The sequence below is a fragment of the Formica exsecta genome, unplaced genomic scaffold, assembly GCF_003651465.1.
Source record: "Formica exsecta isolate Colony F162 unplaced genomic scaffold, ASM365146v1 scaffold117, whole genome shotgun sequence".
In the NCBI taxonomy this organism is placed as follows: domain Eukaryota; kingdom Metazoa; phylum Arthropoda; class Insecta; order Hymenoptera; family Formicidae; genus Formica; species Formica exsecta.
Genome location: NW_021848510.1, coordinates 158,036 through 171,135, shown reverse-complemented (window position 1 = coordinate 171,135; position 13,100 = coordinate 158,036). Strand labels below are relative to the sequence as shown.

Below are 13,100 nucleotides of genomic sequence, written 5' to 3'. Positions count from 1 at the left end.
AGGGAGATAGTATAAGACTGTAGGCAGAGATAATTAACGAGTTAATACGAGTCGTTGCCTCTCAAATTCCATCCCCGCAGGTGTCATGCTGCGGTTAGAGAAAAAAAGTCTTGAGAGAGACTGCATCTCGTCTGAATTTTCGATCAATTTAAGTATTCATGTTCGAACGGAACGAGTGTAATCTTCACGACGTCGCGATTAAAATATTTATAAGATTTTATTAATTATAAACCCTTAGCGTGTGTGAGTGCGCGTGCGCTTAAAATCTTTATTCAAGTATTGATTACTCATTATTCATAAAAAAAGAATTAAAAAACTTATATTCTTACATATTAACTTCATTTTTAAAGTACTTATACTTTATGTTTAAAATACATTCAGGTTTTGTAACAAAGTTTTATGTTTGAAATAATTTTTGCCGTAATGTTAATATTTAACTCTCGGATAAAAAAACTGGGTTACAGATATCAGTTTGGCAATGAGGCGGAAGATACTTCGCGAAGATAGCTTCGATGTTTGCAGGAACGCAAGGTGGAGAAGTCTGTTTGTATAGCCTCGGAAAACAAATATTTACGTTGAGCCAAGCCACCCTTCTTGCGCGTCAGAAACGTATTTAATGCTAGCAATAGGGAAAAGAGTGCGGGATGACAAGGGTAAAACAGTTCAGCGATCTTGTTGCGAAAAAAATTCATCCATCGCGAAATATCGAGAAAAAGTCACGTCGATATCATCTTTTTAAGCAAACATTTAAAATATTTTTAATCAACTTGTTCATTTCACTTTTATAAAGATCAGCGGAAGTGTATAATTTATATTGTACTTTATGCTTGAATATTATATTGTACTTTGTGCTTGATATTCGAAAATTGGCGCAGTGAAGCAATATCCGGTCTCGCATTATCGGCCTGTATTATCAGGTCATCTTGTATAAGAAGAATTATTAGATTGTTTAAACAGTGAATTGCATTTAATCAATTTTGTACTGAAACTGATATTGTCAGCGCATTTATTATACGCAGCAATATCAATATATCGGGGAAATAAATTAATGGCTATTATCGAAGCCCGATGTTCTTTTAATGGGCTACTGCGCTATACATGGGTATTTTATCAAACGACAAAAGCTCGTATGAAATCGAGACATTAAATGCATAAACGAATGAAATAATATTGAGCTATTAAAAAACGTATATAATTTTTATATATTCCTAATTTTGAAAAAAGAAAATATAAAAACCTTTGAAGAAATAATTGATATAAAAGATGATTTATCTCATTACTTTTTCATGATTTTACCAAGAGCAAAAATTTTTATTTTATATTACGTCGAGAGATAATTACATATGTACAGATATCGATTTATGAGAATTTTACTTAAAAACCGATAATATATAAATAATTATCTCGTGATAGGTCAATTAATAACGGAGAATAAAGGATCGCGCGTGTAGTATGAGAGTGTGAGTTACATACCTTGGTAAATGTGAGGGTAGCTATCGGCGGTAGACGAGGTAGATTCGGATAATAGAAGCTTCCCGCGGGATGTGCCGGATATCGGGATGTGATCCTGTAAGCGATTCCTTGGGGCTGCGTCGGCCAGTTGGCAGCCGTGAATGTGAAGCCGTTATCCGTGCCTCCATCCAGCGGGTCGAGCTGTTGAAAAAGGAACAGCAAAAGGTGGTTTAAACGAGGACGTGCATTTTTCAAGCATTCGCGGATTTTAGCGGAATGACAGAGAGCGCGACGCGACTCGCGGAGATAAATGTATAAATTATATTTCGTGGCCGCGACGCGATATACGTCTCCGACTTTTCGGAGGCTCATTCAAACGCGATTTACTTGGTATCTATATGTATATAAGTATTTCGTCGCGTATATATCAATTAAAGCGCTTGATCTGCTCTAGATAATGATAGTTCAATTATATTGAATAAATAATATTGATTATGTAATGCAGAAATAATATCTCTCTCTTTCATGTTATTTTTCGATATTTTTGGGATTTCGAGCTACGTAAATTTCGATTTTATGCCGACCGACAAAAATTGATTGGCCTAAATCATTTTTGAGAAAATACATTTCAATATCCTCTTTCACGCTAGACAATTCTCGGCCGTATTGACACATTTCGTGCACATTAATTTGGCATCGCTCGACGTAATTACCTCGACGGTAACGGTATCGACCCAATTGCCCTCGACGCACAATTGGAAGGAATCCACGCCAACGAACCAATCGGGACTGGGATTGATGCGCGCCATAATGCTAATTAGAGTGTGATTGCCATCCAAGAAGGCTCGAGTAACGCTAGTGCCTTCGCCTTGAGGTATCGGTGGGCCTGTGAAGGAGTGGAGGCTATTGGGCGAATCCCCGTCCGTGTCCAATCCATCAGCTCTTCCAGTTTCCACGTACAACCTAGCGCCCGTAGACAGTCTCTCGCCTAATCTGTACAGAGTGTAAATCGAGTCGTGCGTCCGACCTGCAAAATAATATATAATTGTGTTAATTATAATTCAAACTTTTAAAATTTCTGTGATAAATCGTTGTGTCATTAAAAAATGAAAAAAGGAGATTCTCTCTCGGATCGATACATTAGACATATTTCGCATGAATATTTCATTCGCCCGAAGCAGCGCTTGTTTCTCACGTTACGAAACGCGACGATTACAGTGTAAGCGTCGGTATAATCCTTATCCAAGCGGCGGCGAGACAACGACCGCGCCGCGATGCAAATGCATTTAACGATCAATTACTCTTGCCAAGCAGCCCGAATCCGGGAAAACCGTTTCGTCGTCCCGCTTTAGTTGCGGAGCGCGCTAAATAGCGCGCGTTTAAGGCGCTTCGTTAACGGCGATTCGCTCCTTTTGTAGTTGCGAGCGGCCGCGGACGACGAAAGCCGCTCTCGAGATAGCCGAATTAATGCCGAGAGCAAGAAAGAGAAAGAGAGAGAGAGAGAGAGAGAAAGAGTACTGAATTTATAGTCAATTAATGTACCCCGCTCGAGACTCGTTGTCCGCCACTCCGGAAATAATGCGCCACCCTTACAGACAAACCTTATACACAAATCTCACGCACACGAACACACGTACACCGACATCTCACGCGACACACTACTGCGCGCACATGCATACTAACGCAATCCTGAAAAATCCCTCGGACGATCTTCTCTGACGCTTTTCACCCCGTGTCTCGTCGGTTTCACCCCGGACCCGGCATTCATCATCACGCACGATTTAACGATCGATCGACGACGAATAAACCACGACCCGGACGCCTCTGAAAAACTAACGTCGCTCCAGACGAGGGGATTTTGCGGCCGGTATTGTGCGCTACACGTGCAGCTTTCGCTGCACCATCCGTTCGCTCTTTCTCCTTCGAGTCCTTTTTACCAAGGATTCGCGTAATTTTAAAACCAGGGGTCGGCAAAACATCCGGCGCAATTAAACGCCACGCATCGCGCGACTCTCGGGCAATTTTTGCAGTCGTATATTTCAAAATACGATAAACGCTAAAATTCGATAGGAAACAATTGTTTTAATTAATTAATCCCTATTTACAAAATTTCATATATTTTAGAAAAGAGAAAAAGAAATTTCAAGCTTGTCGACGGATAATAATTGTAAAATTTTAATCGTTTTATCTACCGAAACACGTTGTACATTGATCAGCAATTTTTAATGCGTCGAGTTATTCACCAAAACGAGTTACGTAGTGCGGTTTCTCGTACTATTCCCGTGAACAAACCCGAAATGTAGCTTTCAAAGGGATCGAAATAGTTTTCGTGCCGCAACGGTCCTGCCGAGTTCGAAGGAGACGTAATTAGTTACGAAAATTAGTGGAAACCGCGAGGAATATGGACTGCGTGCGTTGGCAGATTTTACGCAGAAAGTCCGAAACAGGCTGTTTCGCTGCAGTTTCGACGGAAACGTGTCGACCGCAGCCCCGTCATTTTGTCGTAAGAATCAAAGACCGTAAAATCCGATAAGAGAACATATTCAAATATTGTAATTTTTTTTTATATAACCGGTTTTATTATCTCGTAAAAATTTCTGAATAGAAAATAATACTCTGTACATTTCTCGAGAGAGCAAAAACGAAAAGTGAGATAATTTTCAGTGATAAAATTTTTACTACTTACAAATTGCAAAATGACATATTTTCTCCATTTTCGTTTTCTGTTTTGCATATTATAATATGTGATTCAACTTTTATATATGGCAATATTATGTTCCCTAAGTAAGAGCGAAATATTTCTTCTTTGATGCGTCGTTAATTATTGATATATTTCCGTTTTAAATTAAATCTTAGTAAATTATAATTCGTTTTTATGTGCAGCGCGCTTTCGAGCTTAATCCATCGGACACGGTCAAAATATTAGTCATTTCGTTCACAAAAATAAGCTAAAAAAGCTATTAGGATCAGCTCGCGGCTTAAATTTGCCTCTTTAATTAGATTAATTAGTATCGACCCGCCTCTCATAGTCGCTCCAATCTGATCCCTGTCTGTCTTGCGGCGCCTTCCCTTCCATCTTGCCCTCGTGCTCGCCTCGGGCAGACAGAATTTATGAATGAATATTATCTCGTCCCTTTGAAGCTCTCTCTAACCTGTCTCTAACCGGCCGGTAATTTCATCAAGACTTAAATAGACGTTGATTCCATCCCGCAAATTACATTCGCAAACAGTGGCGTTTTATTAATTCCGCTCGTTACCGGCAGCGAAGTCGCCTCTTTTCAGCCACTGCTTCGTTCTTTGCGCGAACTTGTATTAATGATCGCTATTCAGAAAAATCTTCGGAGACACGTCTGTTTTATATTGCGTGAATCGCGGAGGTGAAAAATAAGAGCTCGCGGAAAGAAGTCAAAATAAAATAAATATAAATAAATCTAAGATATAGAGCTCCTCCCCGTCTCTTTTTCGACTAGATTTGAAGAAAAATATCAAGTCAACGCGTTCGATTTTCATTTCAAATTTATCTATTTTCTTGATATACGCCATGAAAAATAAATGCAAATTTAATTGATGATTCAAATCAATAAATTGCATTAATAAATTGCAAAGTTTAATCCAGAGTTGTTCAATACTAGTTCGATATTATTGGAAGATACTTGATATCGTCGGTGCAAATATTTATCACAAATTTGCACATGAAAGTTTAAAGTAAATAAGAAATTTGATTCGATCAATTTATCGAAACTTCTATTCGCTTGCTCTCTTTTTTTATTTATATACGGCATACAGTGATTCCTATATTCGAGCGGTAAGAACAAAGGATTGTGGTGAAGCCCGGGATGAAGATTGACGACACGACGAACACGAATAGGCTTGCGATTCAATTCGCGAAATTCAATGTCACTGAATTTAAACTTCTGCACGCGACAAAATCAATCCGCTTAACGATCGCCATAATTCACCTTGTCAAAGAATTCGCAAGGCACTGAGTCGCGACTCCTTTTACGATAATTGTATCCTTAAAACGCAATTCGATGGAAACGTCGCGCATTATCCAGTAATTCATGATTATTATTAAAATTTTTATTTATTTAGGAGAAAAATTTGTCAAAAATCTAATAGTGTGTATCGACAAAATTTTTGTAGTAATTTTTAATTTTAACTTTTTGTAATGTAATTTTTAGCCGTGTTTTGAAGAAATACATACGCAACACATTAGACGAAACACGATAATCGCTTTTCGAAAACATTCGTCTAGGAGTAAATCTTCGCATAGTATTCAGGCAGGTACTATATCAAACATATCCCGTGTCTTAAAGCGGCCGAATTCCTGATGAACAAGAGGGATAAGAACAATGTAGACCGGGAGGGGAAGGGCTCTGGACCTTCCGGATTGGCTCATGATGCTTCATTCAACGAAATCGACCGGGCCGTAATTGAAATGCGAACAAAGCTCTCTCGTGACAATACGCGACCTTTAATTAGTGCCGCTACCGAAGAACGCGCCAACGGCGACGAGCAACGGGTTCGTCGAACTTATCCGTTAAGTTTCGGGAAGTGCTTAGGGCAAACAAGCGTGATTTGACAAATTGCTCACGATCGCGCCGAGAAAGACGAGATCGTTCATTCCGGTGGCTGAAGAATGAACGTCTCGACAGCGCGCCTCGACACCGAGATTGATAAATTCGCCAGCGCACGATGGCAGAGGGTAGAAGTCGGATTGATGGTCGCGAGGAGTTGAGTTTCGAGCCGACTGTAAATGTTTTCAGTTCCTTCCTTGCCGGAGAAACAGGAGAGAAAGTCCGGATTAAACCGCGCGGATGAAAATCCGAGTAGGAAGATGTTCTCTCTGCCTCTCTCGCCGGCAGTTCTCTTTGTTCGTCTTCATTTTCCCCCAGAATTGGGATCTGAGAAAGAAACAACTTTTCAACTCTTCCCCGAGAGTACCGAGAGTTAGGTCACGAAGATACTCCGCTCCGGAATGGCGGAGAGACGGTATGGGAGGTTGTTACATATATTCGATATTCGATCCACGAAACTCCTGTTTTCCATGGGATGCTCTCGGGCTCGGATCATGGAAATTATAAGGAAGAGGGAGGCAAGTCTCTTAAGGATGTGCGATACTTTTCTCGATACGCGCACGGATCTCTTCGCTCCACTTTTTCCATTCTGCTCTTCTCGACACATTCTAATATTTCGAGGATTTTATCCTATTCGCGCGATCCTATTATCTCTTTGCAGGCGCACTTTCACGCTTCGTTCTTTGTTCGGTTGAATATCCGTTCAATACGGCTGTATGCAACTTAAGGTAAAATATAAAATAGAGAAAGAGAGAGAGAGAGAAAATTTTTTACTTTAGTCTATTGTATCTATTTAAGATGATATGTGTTTACTCGCGTTTCGTAGCCGCACTGACTAAACTACCACGTACGTGAATCATCGTCTTCAGGCGTAATAATTTAACTGTCACGATATATTTTCCGATGATGAAGATCAAGCGCCTCTCCTCTATTATCTCTGCTCCATTTTCCACAGCGGGCTTTAATATCTCGAGGATTTTATTTCAGTTGCACAATTATTATCATTCCGGGAGGCCTACCTTTGTGTGCCGCTTTCTTTATTCACTGCCAAATATTTCTTCATATATAGTTCAACAGAAATATAATAGTCACACTAAAGGAAGATTTTATTACTTTTTAAGATCATAGCGTACTGTGAGTGCTCTTTACATTTACAATGCATTTCTTCTACTGCGAATACGTGACTTAACATTTTCAAGCACAATCGTATAATTAAATTTTATGTATATTGCTAATTATAGGGGTATTTCATTAAATACTACGCACGGGTGCAATTTTATTTTCTTTCACAGCTTTGTAAAGCGTTACGTACTGATATTCCTTTATTTTACCGACTCAATTACTTTTTTATAGACACTTTTCTCATCTTGCTCTTTCGTATCTCAATTAAAAGGTTTCGTTTTAAAAATTCTTTTGCAATTTAAAAGAAATAATGTTATCGATAAGAAAAGTAACTTTTATTATTTTCACTATTTTTACATTTTTGTCGCACAAATTTGCGTAATAAATGTAATAAATTAATAACATGATAAATTAATTTAAGAAATTCGAATATATAACTTTAAAGTGGAATATACTCTAGTGTATGAAAAATATATACTTATTATACCTTTTGTATTTTTATTACGTGTATTAAATAAACATAGATTTTCACGCAGAAAGAGCATCTCGTCCAGTAAGATAATGTGAGCGATACGATGAAGTTTTGACACAATTTCTACATATCGCTTCCATCTTTATCGGTACTTCGAGCTTACGCCGACTTGAGAATCTGTTGCATCGATAATAGATTTCCTTCTCATCGATTTCTTACACGTTGCAGCGACCCTTTTCTTAAGCTACATATACCTTCCGATTTTACTCTATATTGTTATCATACTTTCTTAATCTCGTATTACTTCACTCTATAGCTATCTAAAATTTTATAGGGTAGGAATTTATATGCTAATACAAAGTGCACACGTGGGAGGAAGTTAATGTTTCTGATGGAGAATTTTTTTTTTTTTTTTTTTTGAACGAAATATCTTTTGCTTAGTTTCTTCGTTGCATATAATACTTTCTAAAATTTATTCTTGGCGCATATATAATGTGATGTTAAAAGAAAAAAAAAACAGTTTTTCTTATTTAATATAGTCCTCGTCCTCTTTGCTTTGCAATAAAGATCGAAAGGATTTATTAAAAGATTGAAAGAATTTTTCGTTGATCGAAAATTGCGTATCGACATGCATCATCCGATTTAAAAATAACTATCGATTTGTGTTCGACATTCCCTACGTTCTTCGGCGAACATGTCTCTATCCATTGTGCGCCTACGAAGAAAGCGGAACGAGTCGCGCTTCATCTTCCAGAGATTTAATAGAATACACCGCGAGAACCTACATCTTGGCACTGATGCCAATATAGATAATAATATGCCAACAAATTTTCTCGGAAATATCGTATATACAGAAAGAAGGTATTACCTCGAGATTACCTCATTTTGTCTTATGTGTCTGACCCAATCTGTACTCAACTCCTTGAAGCGTGATAAGTAACTTATTATAGTATATCTTATATATTTACACTAAATCATTATGTTTTATATATTATATAATTACGTAATATATATATATATATACATACATTTATTTCCCATTTAGCTCACACTGCACGATCATTCGATTGCTAATCACCGTCATTTCGCCATTATCGATTCAACGACTGTATCGCGAAGGTACGCGTCGTTTTCAAGCGGTTAAATTACGCTCGATAATTGTTTCACACGCTGAACAAGCTGAATAAATTATGACGACCGCGCTTGATGGCAATTCTCTCTCTCTCTCTCTCTCTCTTTCTCTTTCTCTCTTGCCTATCGATTAAAATAGATTTTACGTGGAGCGATATAAAGCGCGCGCACAGAAATCGCTCGAGGTCGCGCGATTGGATGCGACCATATAGTCGGGCGAAATAGCGTAAACAAGCGGCAAACCGACATATTCACGAGAGAAGTGCCGTATCCCATTTCGCAATTCACCACGAAGCGTTTAAACGGCACGCATTAGCGCCGCGGATCCTCCGCGCGCGCGCACGTGGCTATTTGATTAGAATTTCGAAACTGTAACAGAGTTTTGCTTGCGTTAACCGTCCGCGTATTTGCGGCTGGAGATAACGATTGGGCGGAGATGTCGCAAAGATACGCGAAAGCGTGTTAAACCGCTATAACCGCTCTGCTTCTATTCTATTTTTATTCAACCTACACTCTTCCAGTATTATCAAATGGATTTTTCTCGGATAGAGAATTCTAATCTGAAACTTGTTCAACAGAAAAATACCAGAAAAAGAATAACCATTTTATTTAGTTTTTTTTTAGTGCTAGAATACAATTCCAATTTTTAAATTGCTCCATCACGGTCACAATAACTCTTTATTATTATATACATTGAATATAAAACTTGATTTATACGTAATAATTTTTTGAAATATTATTTATTTTTTAAATTTTGCTATAATCTTAAAAGTTATATTTAGTGTCGAAAATCTATGGGTAAAATGAATTCTCTTTTTTGTGTTTTTCGTTGAGCTGTGTAGTCAAGATATTTAATAAAAAATTATGACAATAATATCCATCATATACTATAGCTAAAGGAAAATTATTTTCAATTTTATGTCAAAGAACAGAAGAAAGAGAGAGAGAGAAAAAGAGAGATTTAAGATTGCATACAATATTTTTAGCCTTTAACTTTAACACGTACAAATATGAAAAATGTAATAAAATTATATTAATTATTTTCCCATTGCTATAGATTACAATATAACGCGATATAGATCCTGAATATATATCCAAGTGGGCTCCAAGAGATTCTATTATCGTCATTAATTAAGATAGGGTAAACTGCAATTGCGGAGTCTTACACCGAGGTAGTCGCTATCGCGCGCGTCAGCGATCGAAGTTAACGTCGAACGCGGCGCGGTCTAAGTAATTGGAATTAATTATCGATACCGTTCCGGAATCTGTACACGTTGCGCCATTTTGCCGCTTTTCCGTACCGCGCCGCAATCGCAATCGTTGCTCTTGGCGCGAAACGTTCGACCGATCCTCTCGGTCGAGAACGAATTACGCCGGATAAATATTTTGTAACCAACACCTGGTAGCGTTGGTCGGCAATTTGTTCGTCGATTATTTTTCCTGCGGTATTAACGCTGATTGGTCACCGCTTGGTCATTCATCAATCGGCGGATCCAGATCATCGCGCGCGCGATCGCGGTTATCCATTAAAGAGTTTTAATTTGCCGTTAATGGTGCTCGTATGTATAAATCGGGCTGTAATGAATTGCGTACCTCGTGAACCAACGGAAAATGTCACTCGTGATAATGATAATGATAATGGAAATTGCTTGGTATATCGGACACACAATTCGTTGTTTCTGCCATTGTACGCGAATTTTCCATTGTGGAAAATTGGTCGGTGCGCAAAAAAAAAAAAACACGATTTGTTCCTCGTCAAATTGTATTGTGGAAACATCGTAATCCTTGATGCAAAATAGACTGAAATATTTTGATATTTTGCTTTCTATATTAATATACGACTCGATATATTTTGCACCGCGCGCGGTTAGGAGAAATTAGTTTCGCGAGAGAAAGAATAAAAAAAGGGAGAAATATTTTCCAGAATTTGATTTGCGATATGTATGACATGCTACACGGTTTATTTTCACAATAGTAACGCGCGCATATAAAATGAACCTATATTGAACTGTCAGTTAAAGCGTAAATGTTAATGCGTGTTGTGTTATAATGTAAATTAATTCAATAATTGTTTAACAATAATTTAATATGCTTCCCGCAGAGCATATTACCAACGATACAAGAATTTTATTCAAGAGAGAGAAAGAGAGAATTATTTTGGAATTTTCGCAAAAATCCGCCGGGTGTGTTTTAATATTGCATCGCGATTTGTTGCTCGCATCAATCTATAACGTCAAATGCGCGACTTCTTGTTGGAAATCAATCATTAATCGCCGTCGAATCTATTCGCGTGTAGTAGATCGCGTCGAACACGGTCGCATAAATCAAGCGAAACGGGGCACTTTTTATGTCGCTAGCGGCTGGACGGAAAATAACGGCGTACACGCATCGATTACAACAATATGGGAGAAACTACGAGAGAAAAAAAATTATTTACAACAGTCAACAGCGACTATTGGTACAGCAACTCTTTGTCCTTTTCATAAAAAAAGATATCTCGTTCTTTAACAAGAAGTTTATACAGATTGCAAGAACACTTATCAATGAAGAAAATTAATAACAGGAAAATTCGAAATAAAAAAAAACATTCTTTTGCGTAGAGGTACATTGTCCTGCGTATAATTAAATTTTTATACAAGCACTTTATATAATATACATAGCATCGTATATTATATCTCTCATACATTAAAATATAGTTTTATAAAGAAACAAAAAATTTTTAAAGAAAGAGAGAGCCGAGGCTCTTGCTTTTGACAAGACTGAAAATAATATACGCTTTATGTTAGCACGAAAGTCTAGAAACGTAGCAAAAAAAAAACAAACAAAAAGAATTTAAAAAAGCGCGTTTCTATGCGAATGAGTTCTTTTGCACGAACTGTTTAATCTGCCCTCTGCGATGAAGAAATATTCTTTTCTCGGCATCGCGCGCGAGCGTGCGCGTTTTTAACTCGCAAGAGACACGGTAAAAGGAGAACAATTTCGCATCTTCATGTGAAAGCGCGAATGCAATAATCTACCTTCCGTCGTTGCGTCCTACACAGGTACGCGAACGGCGAGTCCGCGAGTAATGAAAGAGAGGTGTTCGCGCTCGCGACAAGGGGCTAATGTGCGAGAAAATGCGGGACAAAAGCGCAAAAGTTGAAAACGTGACGCTTTTCATATAGTCGTCGAATGCAGAGTCGCTGCAAACTAGGCTACTCAATCTGCGAGCGCGACGCGAAGAAAGTTTAAACGCTTCGTATTGTTTTAAACGAGGCCTTCTCGGCGACATATGATATACATATAATTCAATTGTACGGGCATGACACGCGAAAGGTAAGAGCAAAAATTTCGCGATATGCGAAGCTATCTTTAAATTCGACAGTGTTTTATTTATTTCTATTTAAAATTATAATTCTATATTTTAAATATCAAAATATTTATTAAATATGTGTTCTGAAATTTTTATGTATAAATAGATAATAATTACACATCTCTGCCAATTTATTATGATCATTGTTATACGTGAAACCATATATATTTTTGGAATTTTATATTTTATATGGGTGGATGCGGTATTAATATTTTTTGTAGAATTTCTCAAGAGACAAGTATACAGGGTTTTCAGAAGGAATAGTAAATATTTCGGAAGGTTGCAGTATCGATTATCGTAATTAAAGAAGTTCATATAAATATGTGTCCAATTGTCAATGGATGCGGAGATACAGCCGTTTGAAACTGGCGTGTACAAAGCCATTATGAAAGATATTAAAGAACAATAAATTACATGTTGTTTGTATTTATTGATTATTGAATTATACAAAACACAAATAATCTCCAAATAATTTACAGTTTATTAATTGTTCGAAAATCCGCCAACCTCAATGCATTTTGCAACTCTTGTGATAATAGTATGCGTTATAAATTATTTGTCATTTATTTGTATTTTGTATCATTCAAATAGTCAATAAAAACAAACAATAATAAGTCATTTAATCGTTTTTTAATATCTCTCATAATGGCTTTGTACGTGCCGGTTTCAAACGGCTATATCTCCGCATCCATTGACAGTTGGTGATAAACACATGTTTATATAAACTTTTTTAGTCAGAATAATCGATACTACAATTTCTCAAAATATTTACTATTCTTCCTGAAATAACCTTTATAGCGTAGAACGAAAGTCTCACGAGTATGCCCCGGCACCGATTACAAACTCGCAGTGAAGCGAACATACGAAACGACCGTCGAAATCTCGCTTCCACAAGCGCCGTTTCACCCACCAAAGTTCAAATGACGGGAATGAGTTTAAAGCGTTTCCTTCGCGAGTACAACGTGGGGCTCGGCTACGCCGATGCTCAACGATT

At 37.6% G+C, this 13,100-nt stretch overlaps 1 protein-coding gene across 2 annotated transcripts in view; it reads right to left on the bottom strand.

The window, feature by feature from the left end:
- The window catches only part of LOC115240492, a 183,723-nt gene that overhangs the window by 46,720 nt on the left and 123,903 nt on the right, over positions 1-13,100 (bottom strand). For both annotated transcript variants that reach the window (XR_003884783.1, XM_029815674.1), the window contains exons 3-4: positions 2,166-2,479; positions 1,474-1,653 (exon numbers count right to left, since the gene is read on the bottom strand). Coding sequence is in view for 1 of the 2 variants with exons in the window: in XM_029815674.1 (XP_029671534.1) it covers positions 1,474-1,653; positions 2,166-2,479 (494 nt within the window). In the remaining variant the exon portion in view is untranslated. The remainder of the gene's footprint in view (positions 1-1,473; positions 1,654-2,165; positions 2,480-13,100) is intronic.